The sequence below is a fragment of the Lynx rufus genome, unplaced genomic scaffold (assembly GCF_022079265.1).
Source record: "Lynx rufus isolate CCGP_SWC_20201006 ecotype Redwood Valley unplaced genomic scaffold, mLynRuf1.p SCAF_6, whole genome shotgun sequence".
Classification (NCBI taxonomy): Eukaryota; Metazoa; Chordata; class Mammalia; order Carnivora; family Felidae; genus Lynx; species Lynx rufus.
This window is the reverse complement of record NW_025814878.1, coordinates 36,791,546-36,810,329: the sequence shown is the minus strand read 5'-3', so window position 1 is coordinate 36,810,329 and position 18,784 is coordinate 36,791,546. Positions and strand designations below refer to the sequence as shown.

At 35.7% G+C, this 18,784-nt stretch overlaps 1 protein-coding gene across 1 annotated transcript in view; it reads right to left on the bottom strand.

Annotated features, from left to right (window-relative positions):
• Positions 1–18,784, bottom strand: part of TBC1D32 (TBC1 domain family member 32) — a 201,564-nt gene that overhangs the window by 96,679 nt on the left and 86,101 nt on the right. The window contains exons 22-23 of the mRNA XM_047102681.1: positions 15,416–15,532; positions 2,055–2,143 (exon numbers count right to left, since the gene is read on the bottom strand). Of these exons, the coding sequence (XP_046958637.1) occupies positions 2,055–2,143; positions 15,416–15,532 (206 nt within the window). The remainder of the gene's footprint in view (positions 1–2,054; positions 2,144–15,415; positions 15,533–18,784) is intronic.

The window sequence follows — 18,784 nt, the reverse complement described above, 5'->3', positions numbered from 1 at the left end:
TCTCTCAAGAATAAACATTAAAAAAAAGTCAAAAAAATACAACCAAATATAAGGAGGATGAACTCTGAAATACAATGAAACAAATATATTGTCGAAGAACCGTTAACAAGCACAAAAAATAAAATACAACGTTTTCCTCAGAAAAGTGATTTGGTCATTTTCTTTGTCTTAATGCTGATGTTGTAAACAGCAAATTACTTGGCAGCATGTAGAAGACTACTGGGCTACTGAAAACATGAAGACAAAATTAACCTCCCAATAAAACACAAAACTCCTAGAAAACAAGCACAAGTAAGGACACACTTGAAGTACTACTGCTACTACATTCACTACTAACATTTTTGTAGTGCTTGCTACATGCCAAGCACTGTGGTAAGTCCTTTTAATTTTTCTTATGTAATTATCGTAATAACTCTGTGAGGAAAAGAATATAATTTTCCTTCATTTTACTGATGGGTAACTGAGATCCCACCTCACACAACTAGCAAAAAGCAGACAGTCTGACTCCAGAGGCCATGTTGCTAACTAACCACCACGCTACAAAACTCTAGTACATGATCAACAATGCGATGACAAAGTTTCTCATGTAGAACAAAATGACTCCATTTGGTTATTGGACTCCATATGAAGAAAACACACACTATGCAAATTAACATTTTATTCCCAGGAGCATGTTACTTCTTGGATTGCTTTTTACAGGACTTAAAAATCATTTTGTTTTTAAACAAGAACTCTAGAGAAAAATACTATTCTTTATACGTAAAAAAAAAAAAACAAAAAAAAACAAAAAAAACAGAAAATAAAACATTCACTCACTGTATCAGTAACAAGAGGCCAGAATCTATATTCTATAATTACAAAACTCAGAAATACACCTGCAATGCAAAAGGAGGTTCTACTGAATAGATTTTTCTTAGTATTCTTTATCACTGCTTGCTATATGTTATATCTGATACTATACATGAAAAGTTAAAATTTAATGTGAAAATACATCTTGAGATGAAGGACACACCATTCAAAGAACTATAATAGTTACAGTTTTTTCTACCTTCTTTAAACTAAAAAGTCCAAAAATGAAGCACAGCTATTAATGGTAAAAAAAAACCAATTTGAGTATGTATTATATTATATACATGTATATATATACACACACACTACCATCAGAAATTCTAATTTTAGAAAATTCTAATTGCTTTCTTAGGTAGATCATTCTCACTGTTTCCCTCCCTGTTGTCTAAAAAAGTGACTTTGCTAGTAGAAAGGGGAAAAAAAAATCACAAACCTCTGAAAATAGAAAATGCCTTAAATAAAGCTGTTTTTAAAAGTGGTAATTTATAGATAGGAAAACAAATTAAAGGTCTATATATGACCAAAACGTTTACCAGAAAGATTTAAACCTCGGGAAACTGAAGTTAAGGAGTAATGGTTAACACCAAGGAGCAAAATTTGAGCCTCAAGATAAATCATGTATTTTCAAGCTTCTTTTCAAGTCTCTATTATGGAAGGAATGCCATCAAATACAATCCCAGGGAAGCCCCAGTTGACTCCTGAGTAAACTGAAAAGTCTGCAAAATGCCTCTTTTTAAAGAGGTGTTTGTAACGTAAATTGAACAAAAGACATGGTAATAACACAGAACCTAAACATAGCCAAAAGCCATAATATAAAAACCTAATAGCTGTATTTATTTTATCTATGACATTACAAATTACTTTTAGACATCCTTAAAATTAGCTTATTTTAAATATTTTTTGGAAGTATATAGAATATATGCTTGACTGTTCTGCAAGATAGAAAATATATCTCAAGGGGCGTCAGGGTGGCTCAGTCAGTTAAGTGTCCCACCCTTAGTTTTGGCTCAGATCTGTTTGTGATCAAGCCCCGCATCAGGCTCTGTGCTGACAGTGTAGAGCCTGCTTGGGATTCTTTCTCTCTTTCTCTCTCTGCCCCTCCCTCCCTCTCTCATGCTTGCACTCTCTATTTCACCAAATTAAAAAAAAAAATTTAAAAAAAAGAAGAATAGAAAATGTATCTCAGGTAAAATTTAGCACCTTACCTTAGACCAAAGATATGTGACTGTTCATAGTTGAATAAAGAACGAATCTTCGCTTCTGAATTCAAAAGTATAAGTCTATCTATAATATCCTGAAAAAGAAAGACTTGGAGTGAGAATATGCTGGACAAGTCATTTAAAAAAAAAACAAACAAATCAACAAATATTTATTTAGATCTTTGGTTCTCAAACTTGGCTTTACATTTGATCACCTAGGTAGAAAAAAAAAAAGTTATTAAATGCCCAAGTCTCACCTCTAGAGATTCTGAATTAATTGGTCTGGGTGTGTCTAGACATTAAGATTTGTCAAAGCTCTCGAAATGAGTCATCTAATGTTTACCCAAAGTGGAGAATCACTAGTTTATACCCCATTCTGCTAATCTGTGAGCAACTTATGCAGCCAGCTAAATACTGATTACACTGCTGAAAATGTAAACTAGTCTGAAAACCAAATATGAAATCTACAAGATTTCATGTGAAGCATGAACAGTGGGCTGCTAGTTTTATCTAGTAGCTATCTGAGATTTTGTTGATAGTCTCTCCACGTGTAAATCAGTGGTTTCCAACCCTCGTTGAACATTGGAAGCACTTAGAGAACTGTAAAAAAAAAATTATATATAAATATACATATATAAATAATGCCCAGGCTCTACCCCAGCAAGTCACTATCCTTGGGAGTTAAGATTCTGGCATTCATATCCTTTTAAAAGATTCCCAAGTTGTTACAATGTGTAGACAGGCTTAAAATCATGATGCAAGTGCTGAGAGAATCAGATGAGCCAGGTGCCACCCACCATCTCAAGCACTGACAATGTAAGCCTACAATGTGCACAGTTTCGAGCACTCCCTAAAAGTCTTTCTTTTTATAATGCTCTGCTTTGTGTAGATCTTTGGGTTTAGGCCTAAGAAATGTATTCATAGGGGCACCTGGGTGATTCAGTCAGTTAAATGTCTGACTTTGGCTCAGGTCATGATCTCCCAGTTCGTGGGTTTCAGCCCCGTGTCGGGCTTTGTACTGACAGCTCAGAGCCTGGAGCCTGCTTCGGATTCTGTGTCTCCTTCTCTTTCTGCCCTTCCCATGCTCATGCTTTGTGTCTCTCTCGCAAAAATAAATTAAAAAAAAAAAAACATTAAAAAAATTTATTCATAAATAAGTACTTGTCTCTCTCATTGTTCATTTCCCTGACCAAGAAACTTGCCACCCTCCAGAATGTTCAAACTGAAGACATTTCCACGACCAGTAAGATAAAAGGAAGGTTTTGCTAGGGAGTAAAGTGATGTAATATTGACTGAGGTCTATGTGGATGACAGTGCAAATGTCATAACATCAAATAAGAGGCATGGAAATGACTTTGCAAGGATGAGGAAGTAATGAATCTCTGAAAATAACATTTGAAAAATACTAATTGAAACAGAGTAAAAACTGGATTTAGTGTCAACTTGTACAGTAAAGGTTTATACATAACACTCAGGAATGCATTTATTACCATTCTACAGATATCTAGTAAAAATGTGTAAATACTAGCACAAGAGTTTACAATCAGCAAATATTAAATCAGCTGCCTAACAAGAATAAAAAGATTACCATCTTAAAATCTGTGATTTTGTCTGCTTCTTAGTTGGGCGTTCCTTGTTTCAAACATGACAGAACATGAGCTAAGTAACTCATTCATATTCCCAGCTTCATATTCAGGTTTTCAATAATTTGCCCACTCTCTCCTTTTTCCTAATTTCTTCTCTGACAGTCTTGTTTAGCTACGGTGATGGAGCCATGGAGTTCTCCTTGACTTCTCAGCCACCTGGATACTATTAAGTAGTCTCTGTAGTGTACCTATGGAGAAACTTGTTTGCTATGTGTTCCTGTATTTTTACTGTTTAAAATAATTTAAGAAATGATTATCACTGTTTTTATTATAGTCTTCACAGATTAATCTAGAATTACGTATCACTGGCTTTCTCTTACCTAAGAGAAGAGAATCTGCCAGTCTGTTCTATGCATAGAAGCTTCTGGAAGGATTACTATTGATTTCTCTTCATTAGTAGGATACTAGCATAGGTGACTGAAATTTGTCCAATCATCTGAACACTAAGCTCACTAAGACTTTGACAGCCAGTGATACTCTGGGACTCTATATAAAGTTGTAGTTTCAAATCTTAAGTACTAGATATTTTAAGAATAAAAGAGATAGAGAATGTATTATCAGCAAGCTAATGGAAGAGTAGATTGCAGTGATCTATCAACGATAATGCATTTTCAGAGAACAAATGTTACGGTAAATAATTTGTTCTTTAAAGAGGATTACATTGATGGATCACCACTTAGGGAAGAAAATTAAACTCCTGAGAAGCCTGCCTTACGGAGAACTTCAGTTTCTAAGCTCTGCAACGTGTGTCAATAAGGCAATCAGTTTTCTAAATCAAGAAGCAGCTTCCCAACAAAGAGCCAATGCAAGTAACACTTTGGACTCTCTCTCTCTCTCTCATACACACACACACACACACACACACACACACACACACACACACACACAAAGAAGAAAAAAAGAAGAAGAAAAAGAAAAAAAGAAAAAGGAAAACAAGTCTAAAACTCTTTAAAGGATACTGTCCAGCTGGAGAATAAGTTCAATAGGACAAACTGAGACCAAGAGTAGAAAAACAAAGGAATATCCATTCACATAAATACATACATGTTTGCCCGCTGTTTACATGTGTCCCAATGGCCATGTTTGTGTTATCTGACCCTTTTTACTTCAGAAAGAGATAAGTGAAAGAGGAGGAGGGGGCACCTGGGTGGCTCAGTCAGTCATGATCCCAGGGTTATGGGATCAAGCCCTGCAACCGGCTCTGCACTGAGCATGGAGACTGCTTAAGATTCTCTCTGCTCTCCTCTGCTCTTCCCCTGCTTTCTCTATATAAAATTAAAAAAAAAAAAGGCGTGGGGTAGGTCGATCAAAATGTCAGTATTTCTGCACCTGCACCATTAGAAGTGGCTTGTGACTGGTTAGCCCAGGCACATCCATCAACAAAACTCAACCTGTAAAGTTCTTCCTTGGGATTTTTCAACTCAGACGGGTCTCAGTACATTCTGACTACTATAACAGAGTACCATAGGCTGGGTGGTTTATAAACAACAGAAATTTTATTTCTTATAGTTCTGGATGCTGAGAAGTCCAAAAATCAAGGCACCAGAAGATTTTTTTTTCCTGGCAAGGATCCACTTTCTAGTTCACAGTCCTCTTTTCACTTTGCCCTCACATGGCAGAAGGGATGAGCAATTTCCCTGGAGTCTTTTTTTTTTTTTTAAAGGCACTAATCACCTCTGAAAGGCCCACTTCCAAATATCACATTGGGGATTAAGTTTCAAAACGCAAATTTTGGGGGTATACATTCAATCTAAAGCAGGGAGGTAGAGGAAAAGGCCACTCTCCTGTTTGGTGTCATACTGAGCTAAACTGTGACTCCAACAAACGATACATCCATATCCTAATCCAAGAGTAGAAAAACAAGGAATAACTTATGACTGTTCCCTATTTGGAAAAAGTGTTTTCAGAAGTAATTATAAATTCTAAAATCATCCTAGATTAACCCAAATAGGCCTTAAGACTGTTAAAAACATCCCTATAAGAAAAAGACGAAGGGAAATTTAAGGCAGAGAAAGGAGAAAGCCCTGTGAAGATGGAGGCAGAAACTGGAGTTATGTGGTAATAAGACATGAAATGCCTGGAACCAGAAGCTGGAAGAGGCAGAGAAGGATTCTCCCCCTGGAGTCTTTGGAGGGAATGTGGCCCTATAACACCTGGACTCTAACTGTAACAGAATAAATTTCTGTTGTTTTCAGCTACACAGTGTGTGGAATTTGTTCTGGCAGCCTTAGGAAACAAGGACAAGGGGAGATGGTGAAGATGTCAGCACAGAGTGACAGGTAGTCCCATGTACTCTCCAACAGAGAACACCATCTGGAGAAGAAAGCACTAATGATAATTACAGCAGACAATTATATAGCGTTTTTTATATGCCAAGCAGTGATTTAAACTTTTATATTTCATTTAATTCTTACAACAACCTTGGGATAGGAATGTTTACTGCCCTCTTTTAACAGAAAACTAAAATTTATCTTGTCTGAAGTGACATAGCTTATAAAAGGCAGAACTGGTAATCTAATCCAGGCAGTCTGGTTTCAGAATGCAATCTTTTAACCACTACACTATGTACAGCTTTCAATAAAACCAAGATAGTGGGCGGTAACAGGGCAAGTGGACATAGAGAGACAGACAGAGGTGGACCTGACTACATTCAAAGTTCTATTTCTACTTGTCCCTGTTTTTTGTTTTGGTTTTTGTACTGTGGCATAATGAAGTCCACAAGTATTTTATTTAGCATATACTGCACATCTACTCTGTGCCAAGCATTATGCCAAGTACTGCAAACATATTCTTATCATTGAAAAAAGAGCTGAAAGATCATGTACTACAACCATCCAAAGGTCCTTCGATTTACATTACTTCCACCAAGAACAACTCAGGATGAGGAACTCACAGAATCCCAAGGCAGTCCACCCCACTTTAGTCAGCTCCGACAATTAGCAAGTTCTTCCTTCGGTTAATTCATTGTTTACACTCCTCAGTTATGTTAAGGGAACTATAATTAGCTAATATGGATTACTCTTGTCACTTGTACTGGCATCTTTGTTTCCCAGCTATCTCTCACCTTGCAACCACACAAGCTGCAGATACTGTTTAGATCTGGAAAATTGTGAGTCAATAAATTTCCTCTTCTGCTAAAACTAATTCAAACTGAGTTTCTCAATAACCAAAGGGGTCCCACCTAATACATCATTTATTTAACTGCAAATTAAGTGATAGGAACTGAAAAGCAATCAAAGATTGTATGTGTTAGAGGGAAAGAGTATTTTGTGTCATTGACCTTTAATTTACTAAAGTACAACTTGAAAGTTGTTTGTAGGACCTAGAATTTTGGTAGATAATTGATATGAAATCATGAGAAGTTAAGGCCTAACATCCCCAAAATATAATGAATTCCTTAAAACTAAGAAAGAGAACACAAATAGAAAAATAGTAAAAACAAATTGAAAGACCAATGAGAAGAAGTCAATGGCCATTAAGCATATGAAAAAATGTTCTGTTCATGAGAAAAACATACACTAATACTTTTCTCTTTTCAGACAAGTATCTGAATGTCTGATCATATAAACTTCTTAATGAAGCTGCTAGAAAACAGTCACTACAGTATCTCATTGATGGGAAAGCAGAGGATTATTCTCTATGGATGGAAATCTAGTGATACATACTAAAATTACAAATGAGGGGCGCCTGGGTGGCACAGTCGGTTAAGCGTCCGACTTCAGCCAGGTCACGATCTCGCGGTCCGTGAGTTCGAGCCCCGCGTCAGGCTCTGGGCTGATGGCTCGGAGCCTGGAGCCTGTTTCCGATTCTGTGTCTCCCTCTCTCTCTGCCCCTCCCCCGTTCATGCTCTGTCTCTCTCTGTCCCAAAAAAATAAATAAACGTTGAAAAAAAAAAAATTAAAAAAAAAAAAAAAAACAAATGAACTTACCTTTCAACCCAATGATCCCACTTCTAGAAATCTAGCCCAATGATACTAAAATAGGCAGAATTTAAGACGGCCCCAAGATTCTTAAACCTAATGCACGTATTGCTGTGAAGAGATTTTTGCAGAAGTCCTTAATTGATTTCAAAATAGGAGATTATCAGGGCACCTAGGTGGCTCAGTCAGTTAAGCATCCAACTCAATTTCAGCTCAGGTCAGGGTTGTGAGATCAAGGCTTCAGTTGGGCTCTGTGAAGCCTGCTTAAGATTTTCTCTCTCTCCCTCTACCGCTCATGCATTCTCTCTCTCAAAAAAAAAAAAAAAAAAAAAAAAAAGATTAACAGAGTGGCTCTGATATTATCACAGGAGCCATTTACAAGCAAAGAATTTTCTCAGGCTGGTCACAGAAAACAAAGTCAAAGAGACTCAAAGCATGAGAGGAATTTCCCACCAGGGAGGTTGTTCACAGTTGAAATAGGAAGGGGGCCACAGTACAAAGCTCCAGGAACAATACCTGGTGCTCCAAGTACCAGCAGGAAACCAAGCACTTCAGTCCTAAAACCTAAGAAACTTCCCTCTCCCCAGAATTAATTTGGAATTGAATTTTTCTCCCAGGGCCTCCAGATGAGCACTTAATCTGGCTAACACCTTGATTTCAGGTTTATAATACTCTCAGCAGAAAACCCAGGCACACAGTGCTAGACTTCTGACATGCAAAACCGTGAGCTCATAAATGGGTAGTTTTAATGTGCCAAGTTTGTAGCGATTTGTTATGCAGCAACGAAAAAATATATATATACATAGGCATACTGGTAAATATAATAAATATAAGCCAAGCTATTAATTGAGGCATAACTTATAATGACAAAAACTTAAAGAACCCAAGTGACCACCAGTAGATGACTGGATGTATAAATCCCAGCACATCCATACACCACTGTACTATGCATTTGTTAAAAAGGGTAAGGGAAGAGCTCTATATACTTCTATATAGTAATCTAAAAGACAAAGAATTAAAAGAAACATTGTTTATAGCATACTATCTTTTGCTTAAGTCTGAACGGGAATAAAATATATTCTTTTTTAATGTAACAGTTGAAGGATAAACCAAAAACTAACAAAACGTGTTAGCTATAAGGCAGTGCTATAAAATACTACTTTCTGCAATGATGGAAATGTTCTCTCTCTGTGCTACCCAATGTGGTAGGCATTGGCCATCTACGGCTAGTGGGCACTTGAAAACCTGAAGTGTTGATAGAAACGAAAGGAAAAAAGTTTCTAGCTTTATTGAGTCGTAATTAATATAAATTTAAATAGCTACACAGAACTAGTGGCTATATAGTGAAGATCAAACACATGGGGAGAAAGAACAAAGGGGATTCATACATAAGCACTTTCTATAAATATACCTTGTTATATATTGGAATCACAAACTTTAAAAGATCATTAATCATGTAATAATTGAAAAGACAAAATTAAGGCAAAAGATAAAACCACCTCTCAATTTAAAACATTCTAAAACAAATCTATCAAGTTAGTGGCATAACCAGGCATTTATTTTGATTTATTTTGATTGTAAATCCTTGGTGGCATATATTCTAAGGACAAAATTAACTGAAATGAAATGTCAATATGTATGCACCAATCTTATAACTATTATATGTACATTGTACAATAAAAGCAAGTAAGTAGTTTTGTTCATGTTATTAGTAACCAAGCTTTTTGGTAAAAGAAAAATATATGAAAAAATATTAATATAGGTTCATGATGAATTTCTCTTCTAAAAAAAAATAATAAATACTGGGGCACATGGGTAGCTCAGTCAGTTCAGCGTCCAACTCTTGATTTCAGCTCAAGTCATGATATCATGGTTCGTGAGATCGAGCCCAGTATCAGGCTCTGTGCTGACAGCATGGAGCCTGCTTGAGATTCTCTCTCTCCTTCTCTCTCTACCCTTCCCCTGTTTGTGTGCTTTCTCTCAAAATAAATATACTTAAAAAACAAAATACTTATTCTCCTCAGCTATCCCCCAAAAGGACTAGAAATAATGACAACCCTAAACAATGAATATTTCTAGTTTCCAAGTTATAGCTTCTAACTAGCAATTCCTAATAACAAAAAAAACAACAACTCTTTGAAGATGGTGGATTCCAGGTCTGAGCTAGAAAATGTATACAATGGGCCTGGAGCATCTTATATGAGAAAGAAATATATCAAACAGGAATAAGTACAAGTCAAAAGGACTCAGCAGTCAAAGGAACATCTTGAGTATCAAAAGCAAGATGACTGGGGCACCTGAGTAGCTCAGTCAGTTTAGCGTCTGACTCTTGATTTCAGCTCAGATCATGATTTCATAGTTTGTGGATTCCAGCCCTGTTTCGGGAATCTCCTACTTGGGATTCTCTCTCTCCTGCTCTCTCTACCCCTCTCCTGCTTACTTTCTCTCTCACTCTCTCTTTCTCCAAGTAAATAAATAAACTGAAAAAAAAAAAGTAATAATGACTTCACTGGATTGAAACATATATATATATATATATATATATATATATATATGGTATATGTTATGGTAATTATTATATGGAAATAATAATAAAACATCCCTTTTGGAGATTACTAGAGCACCAATTCACTACTCTGATAATATCTAAATAGTCAAGCATTTAATCTGATATTCTTATAAGAAACTTTTTTAGGTTTTCCTTTATTAAACAATTCCAGTTAAATACACAAAGAATGGCAGAACTAGAATCACCATTTCATATCTCCTGGTGAAATAGTGAATCAATGCAACCCAGGACAAATAACCAGTTTTTCCAATAAATCAAGGGCATGGACACAGAACAGTTTTAGAATAAAGACTTAAAAGACGTAATAACTAAATACAATTTATATATTTTGTTTGGATCATGACTTGGCCAACCATAAAAAGAAAAAAAAAAGACATCTTCGATAAAAAGGAAACTTATATAGAAAACTTATTAGATAATATTAAGGGATTATAGCTAACATCTTTGATATGACTAAAGCCACAAGGGTTTACAAGGCAGTAATTCAAAAAAAAGCAAAAACAAAACAAAAAACTCAGAGGTCCTTATTAGAGATGCATACTTATTTATTTACAGATAAAATGACATTATGCCCAAAATATGCTTTATAATTGTCCAGGAAAAAAAAACAAACAAACAAACAAGCAAAATGCAGGAGTAAAGGAAACTGGAGACAAATAGAGACACTGACAGAACGGTGACAAAAGCCGCAGTTTAGTGTTGAGTATATGGGAGTTCATTATACCTTTTTTTTTTTTTAACTTTGAAAGTGTCCACAAAAGAAAGCCCATGTGCAAATACACACACACACACACACACACACACACACACACACACACACACCTCCTCAGTTTAACTTCCTAAGGTTCATGCCATGGAACTCCCAATGAGACAGATACTGAATTTAAATTATTTTAAATAAAGCCTAAGAAGAGCCAAACTCATTAAGAGTCAATAAATCATTAATTAAACAGTGAAGTTACTGAGAACCTACCATGCTCACAGTAGCAAAAGAAAAACAAAACAACCAACTTGCTAGACTTTCAGGGCAAAAGACAAAATATAGTTCCTCTTCTCATGGAACTATAAGGGGAAACAAATGCAAAAATAATTATAAAATAATGTGACATATGAGAAGACTTCACAGAAAGAGTAAAGCAGGAAAAATGAGGAGATACTATCTAGTCAAAAGGCAAGGTTATATAGCTTCCAGATTCCAGAGAAAGGAAGAAACTGTCTAAAGATCCTAGAGGTCAGAGAGTAGAAGGTGACAAGAGAAAAAAGAAGGCTTTGAGAAACAAGGAGAAACTGTATGTCATGCAAAGGAATATAACTACACATGGAGGTAAAGGGAAATCAGCAAAGATTTTAAATAGAATTACTGCATCCAGTTTTCATTTCTAAAGGATCACTTTGAAAATAAATTAGCATGAGGATAATTTACAGGTTGAGACAAGAGGGAAAAAAAACAGGATCACACTGAAGTAATCTAGACAAGAAATGAGGGTTTGAACTTTCTTACACCATACACAAAAATATATACAAAATGGATGAAAAACCTAAATGTGAGACAGAAAACTATCAAAATCCTACAGGAGAAAATAGGCAGCAACCTCTTTGACCTTGGCCGCAGCAAGGGAAATAAAAGCAAAAATGAACTCTTGAGACCTCATCAAGATGAAAAGCTTCTGCACTGCAAAGAAAATAATCAACAAAACTAAAAGGCAACCAACGGAATGGGAAAAGATATTTGCCAATGACGTATCAGATAAAGGGTTAGTATCAAAAATCTATAAAGAACTTAACCAAACTTTACAGCTGAATAACAAATAATCCAGTGAAGACATGGGCAAAAGACATGAATAGACATTTCTCCAAAGAAGACATCCAGATGGCTAACAGACACATGACAAAATGCTCAACATCACTCATCATCAGGGAAATACAGATCAAAACCACAATGAGATACCACCTCACACCAGTCAGAGTAGCTAAAATCAACAACTCAGGAAACAACAAATGTTGGTGAGGATGTGAAGAAAGGGGAAAACTTTTGCACTGTTGGTGGGAAAGCAAACTGGTACAGCCATTCTGGAAAATACTATGGAGGTTCCTTAAAAAATTAAAACTAGAACTACCCTACAACCAAGCAATTGCACTAGTAGGAATTTATCCAAAGGATACAGAGTGCTGATTTGAAGGGGCACATGTACCCCAATGTTTATAGCAACACTATCAACAATAGCCAAATTATGGTAAGAGCCCAAACGTCCATCAACTGATGAATGGATAAAGAAGATGTGGTTTGTATATACAATGGAAAACTGCTCGGCAACGAAAAAGAATGAAATCTTGCCACTTGCAATGATGTGAATGGAACTGGAGGGTATTATGCTAAGTGAAATAAGGCAGTCAGAGATAGACAAATATCATATGATTTCACTCATATGTGGAATTTGAGAAACTTAACAGATGACCATAGGGGAAGGGAAGGAAAAATAAGATAACAGAGGGAGGCAAACCCTAAAAGACTCTTAAATCCAGAGAACAAACTGAGGTTTGATGGGGGTGGAGAGCTAGGGGTAGGGTAGGAAAAATGGGTAATAGGCATTGAGGAGGACACTTGTTGGAATGAGCACTGGACATTGTATGTAAGTGATGAATCACAGGAATCTACTCCTGAAGCCAAGACTACACTGTATGTTAGCTAACTTGAGAATTAAAAAAAAAAAAAAAAAAAGAAGGAAATGAGGGTCTGAGCTAAGATGGTCTTAACATGAATAGAAAAAAGTAAACAAGATCTAGTCATTAGGAAGGAAACAATCTATAAATGGTGATTAATTACATATATAGAATGAAGTCAACAATGACTTCCAAGTTTCTAGTTCAATCACTGTGAAGATGGTGCCACATGCTGAGATAGGAAAATTGGAAATGAAATTGATTTAGGATAGAAAAAAATTATATTCAGTTATAGAAGTGGTAAGACTAAGATGCCCATGAGTTTTCAGACGTTCATTATCTGGCAGAAATCTGAGTATAGATCTGACAGCGAGGTGAGCAATATAGGTCAGAGAGCTGTCAGTAAACAACTAAAAGCCACAGTATTGGAGAAGATCAATCTGGAGGACAGAAGGCAGAGAAAGAGAATACAAAGGAAGTCTCCACAAAGGAGACTCTATAGATAAGACCATAGAAGCTGGAAGAGAAACAGAAGTGCCACAGTCATAGGAGAGAGCGACACAGAACAGTGGATCAACTGTGCTGAAAGCTGCCAGGTGGTAAATTAGGTTAAAGGACGGAAGAGGTTTCAGTGGATTAAGAACTTCTGTATTTATTCTGACTTTTGGCAGAACAATTTCAGTTAAATAGTTGAACAAGATGCCAGATTATAGTGCTTTCCAGAGTTGACAGAAGAGAAAGAAGTAGAGACTTCAACAAGTATAGTTAATTTTTTTAGGAGGTTCGTTTTTTTTTTTTTTTTTTTTGGTGGGGGGGAAGGAAGGAAGGAGAAGAAAACCATAGGATAGTAGCTATAAGAATACACAGGTCAAGGGAGATGTTCTTTGTTTTTAATAGGAGAGTTTAAACACGTTTAAATGATGAGAAGTAGCTATTCTTCTACATGGTTAAAATGTAATATCCATTTGGAGAAGTAGAATAACAAAACTATTTGCAGTTAAGTGTTTTAAGACTAAAAGACAAAACCTTCCCTAAGTGTAAAGATAATCTTTGAATACACACTATAGATATCAATGAAAACTTGAGAACAAACATACAAGCCATTTGTTCTAGATTAAATAATGCAACTAATATGCATTTGTTTCCCCTAATTGATTTCAACAAAGGCAATAATTTTATGAATATTTAAAAAAAAACTATTCACTGGACATCTATGTGCTAGATAGATGATAAGAAGGACTACGATATCCTACTTGCTCCCAGGCACTCACGGTGTAGTAAGGAAGACAAAACACCTATATTGCTCATTGTAAAACTACTTAAGAAGTGCTGAGATATAAGTAAGCACAAGATAAAACTGAAACACTTCAAGGAAAATATAAATTAAAAACTCAACAACAGAAGTACCTATCTTTATATTTTGTTCATAAAATTATCAAAAAACTCCAAGAGTACATAAAGTTTTAAAAAATGAAAATGTTTAGGGGCGCCTGGGTAGCTCAGTCAGGTGAGTATACAACTTCAGCTCAGGTCACGATCTCGCGGTTCATGAGTTCGAGCACCACGTTGGGCTCTGTGAAGACAGCTCAGAGCCTGGAGCCTGCTTCAGATTCTTTGTCTCCCTCTCTCTCTGCCCCTCCCCAGTCGTGCTCTGTCTCACTCTCTCAAAAATAAACATTAAAAAAAATTAAAGAAAAAAGAAAATGTTTAGGGTTAAAAGTATTCAAATGGGCAAAACTATAGAAAAAACAATAACACACATGACAAAGTGTCCACAAAATAAGATTAATAGAATTTGAGTGTTAATTCTTTATAAATACACGAATATACATTATTTTGTGTATTTAATTTATAAACTTACCCAAAGATGAGGAATTAAATATCTCTAAATGATTAAGAAAAGTTACCCATTTGGGAGTATGAATATGAAAAAAGTCTCAAATAAATATGTATACACTGCCTTCATGGGGTAGTATTATGTAGTTCATTAAAATATAAGCAAAAAATGTATTGGACCCCTTGGATATAATTTAATCCTAATTACCCTAACCAATGAGGAAGCAATACTAGTGTGACTAATAATATAAACCATACATATTTCTATTTATGCCAAGTTTCTTTCCTGGTTGGGGAGCATTAACTTTGTATTCCAGTAGGTACTGTAACTTTTGGGCGACCTGGATCAAAAATTCCATGCACAGATAATTCAGAGCTAACATTCCATGGGTAAATCAAATCAGCCTTTAAATCCCATTAAATAATGTTCCTTCTTTTTTAACTTTTTTATGTTTATTTATCTTTGAGAGAGAGAGAGAGACAGAGCATGAGTAGGGGAGGGGCAGAGAGACAGGGAGACACAGAATCTGAAGCAGCCTCCAGGCTCTGAGCTGTCAACACACAGCCCAACAGGGCTCGAACCCACGAACAGTGAGATCATGACCTGAGCTGAAGTCGGACACTTAGCGGACTGAGCCACCCAGGTGCCCCAGTAACATTCCTTTTTTTCTATCAAACTGCATTGTACTACAAATCTCATTTATAAAAGGTAAAGACTAAAAGAAAATGACTTACAATAACACATGTTGGGACTTCACGAAGAGAATATTCTGCTTTATTAGGAAGCTCTCGATTGCCTACCAGCTCATAAACAGTAGGATAAGGTAACAAGTTCACCAGTCCTAGAAAACACTAGGCAGAGAAGAGAGAAAACACAGTCATTTAAACGCTTCATTTTTTCAACCACATCCATAAAAGAGTCATAAACATAGTTTTATAGGACTATAACTGTGAGGGTTAATTTTTTTAATAAGCCTAATTAATCCACATAAATGTGAATTATATGCATGTTAAGTAGCAAATAGTTAACATCAGCAATAATCTATGTGCTGATAACACATAGCAATAGTAACAGAATATACAAGAGTTGGAAAAGGTTATAAAATGTCTTGTATCTCTTGAAAAGTTTTTTTTTAATGTTTATTTAGAGAGAGAGAGACAGAGAGAGAGAGAGAGAGAGAGAGAGAGAGAGAGAGAATGAGCACGAGTGGGGGAGGGGCAGAGAGAGAGAAGGAGACACAGAATCTGAAGCAGGCTCCAGGCTCTGAGCTGTCAGCACAGAGCCCAATGAGGGGCTCGAACTCAAGGACCGTGACATCATGACCCGAGCCAAAGCCAGACGCTCAACCAACTGAGCCACCCAAGCACCCCAATAAGTTTGGTTTTTAGGAAAAAATGAAATGATCCATCTTTCTCACTCTTTGCATTGTAATAATCAATGTGTAAGAAATACAAGAGAGTAACACTTTGGGGCTCTGAAGCAAAATGATAAGTTCTATATATACTTGCACTCAGATCACAAGGCCATCTTTACCCTTTACATTCATTGGAAATCCAACTAATCTAAATATTATAGTTAATTTTTAAAAGTCATGGCTTTCCTATCAAAACCAGCTCATTTTCTGGTGCAATCTTAATAAATTAATCTCTCCACGAAGTTTTTAACCTCTCATTCTCATTTCGTCTTACTAAAAGCAACCTGAGTATTTGGATTCCTGCACAAAAGCATGCAGTGGTTTCCCATCACTAACCATCAAGTCTAATAAGCTCCTTAGCATGACTTTCAAGGCACCTTACTAATTGATACCTTTCTTCTCTTCACACAGTCAAAAGCTTCCTTTCCCATTATCCCTCAGCAGGAAGTCACCATTTCAGTCAGTTGAAACTGCCTGTGGTCTCCTTCAAGTGATTGCCACATATGGAAACTTTTTATCCTACTAACATGGTCCTCCTGCCCTCCCACTTACTCTGTATCCCACTTCACATCTAGAAAAATGCCACAATTTTTTCTAGAAGACTTTCTAATGAACTCTATTCACATCTAGAAGCCTTGTATTCTGCCAATTCTTGTTTCATTTGTATTGTATTAATTTACTTTTTGTAACTATTAAGTTTTCTCCTTGTCATTTTAAAAAGTTTTTTCTAGATTCAGAAAATTTGAGAATCAAATTAAGAATTTTCACTATAATCAGAACATGAGAAATTTTTAAAGAACAGTTAATCTCTCATTTAATAGATGAAAAACTTAAGGACCAGAGAAGTTAAGTGACTTGGCCAAAGACATGCAACCAGAGAGTTGGTAGCAGAACTAATCACCATATTCTTACTTTCATGGTTAGGTTACTCATTAAAAACCTAGTATAATCTTCAGACACTATTTAACAATGTCACCATTGCTACATAGTTCTTGTTTGAGGACTTGGAAGGTAGAGTCTCCTTTATCCCCTCCTCCACCCTTATACTAAATGCAATATTCCTTACAAATAACAGTGGTTATAGTGACTATATTTAACACAGTGAGTTTTAACAAATAGTGTTGTAGAATGAAAAATGAGCTCTTTAAAAGCTTCCATTTTTTACCATGAATATTCCATAAAATGAAGATGGAATTTCTAACCATTTCTAAGAAGAACATAATCCACACATTCATTATTTAAAGCTGGTATCATTTGGATAGCAATAAAGTGATCATAAAGTAGAATAACTAAATTTAATAAACTGGTTGCCATTTACTGAATGCTTACCTAAGGAACACTATGCAAGAAGTGATCACTATAGAGGGGAAAAACTAGCATCAAGGAAAGGATGTTTAAGGAATATATCTATCAATTATAAGTAAAATAAATGGCAGGAAAACTAGAGAGTTCATGGCCACCTATGAAACCACCTAGGAAAAATTTACTCATCACCAAGGTGTTGACTACAAAGGTGATTAAGATAGACAGACTTCATATATTTTTATTATTCATTTAATTTATAAAAAACATAAGCTAAAAAATAAACAGAAAATGCTTTATAATTTAAGCATGTAAATAATTTATGTGTCCTGAATATTAATCCAATATGTAGTTTTAAATGAGTCTTATTATTTTTTTTAATGTTTATTTATTCTTGAAAGAGAGACAGAGAGAGTGAGTGTGTGTGTGTGTGTGTGTGTGTGTGTGTGTGTGTGTGTGTGAGCGGGGAGGGGCAGAGAGAGAGAGAGAGGGAGGGAGGGAGGGAGGGAGGGAGATAGAGGATCTGAAGTGGGCTCTGTGCTGAGAGCAAAGAGCCCAATGTGGGGCTTAAACTCACGAATCAGGAGATCACGACCTGAGCCAAGTTGGACGCTTAACTGACTGAGCCACCTAGGTGCCCTAAATGAGTCCTTCCCATCTATTATAACAATGACAGATATAAGAAACTTATTTTTTTTTCAAGAAACTCTTAAGTGCCAATTTCGACATTTATTATGGACATTTGACATTGTCCAAAAAGGCACATGGTCTTTACAGATTACATATCAATACTATATTGAGAGTTTTTGTATTCTTTGCACATGAAGAATTCCATGCGTAAACATGAAAACTTCCCTACCTACATCTAAGAAATAAAATAATGTGGACCACACAGAATCATGAAAACTTCTGATAAGGTTTTATATAGAACTTCAGGTAAAAAAAAATTCAGTAATTATATTTGAACAAAACAAGCTAAACAATTTAAAAGAAACTTGAGAAGATTTCAGCAGCTTGTCTCTGGAGAAAAATGCATTTTTCATACAATGAGCATTTTTAAAAGACATAAGCATCTTTAAAATTGTGATGGTTTAATAAGTACTTGTAGAACTCAAGAAAATATTTATAACATAATGAGTACCCACAGAAACATCATTAAGATATTGCTAATATCAGACATTAATTATCCTAAAATTTGTTAGCACAAAACATTTTATTTCAAAGTCTTGAAGAAAATGAGTTTTTGTAAAATAACAGTACGGAAACAATTGGAAGGTCAAATATTTGATATATTTTGACACTATAGCATTTTAATGTTTGTTTATTTTGAGAGAGTGAGCAACAGAGGGGAAGAGAGACAGGGAGAGAGAGAGTCCCAAGCAGACTG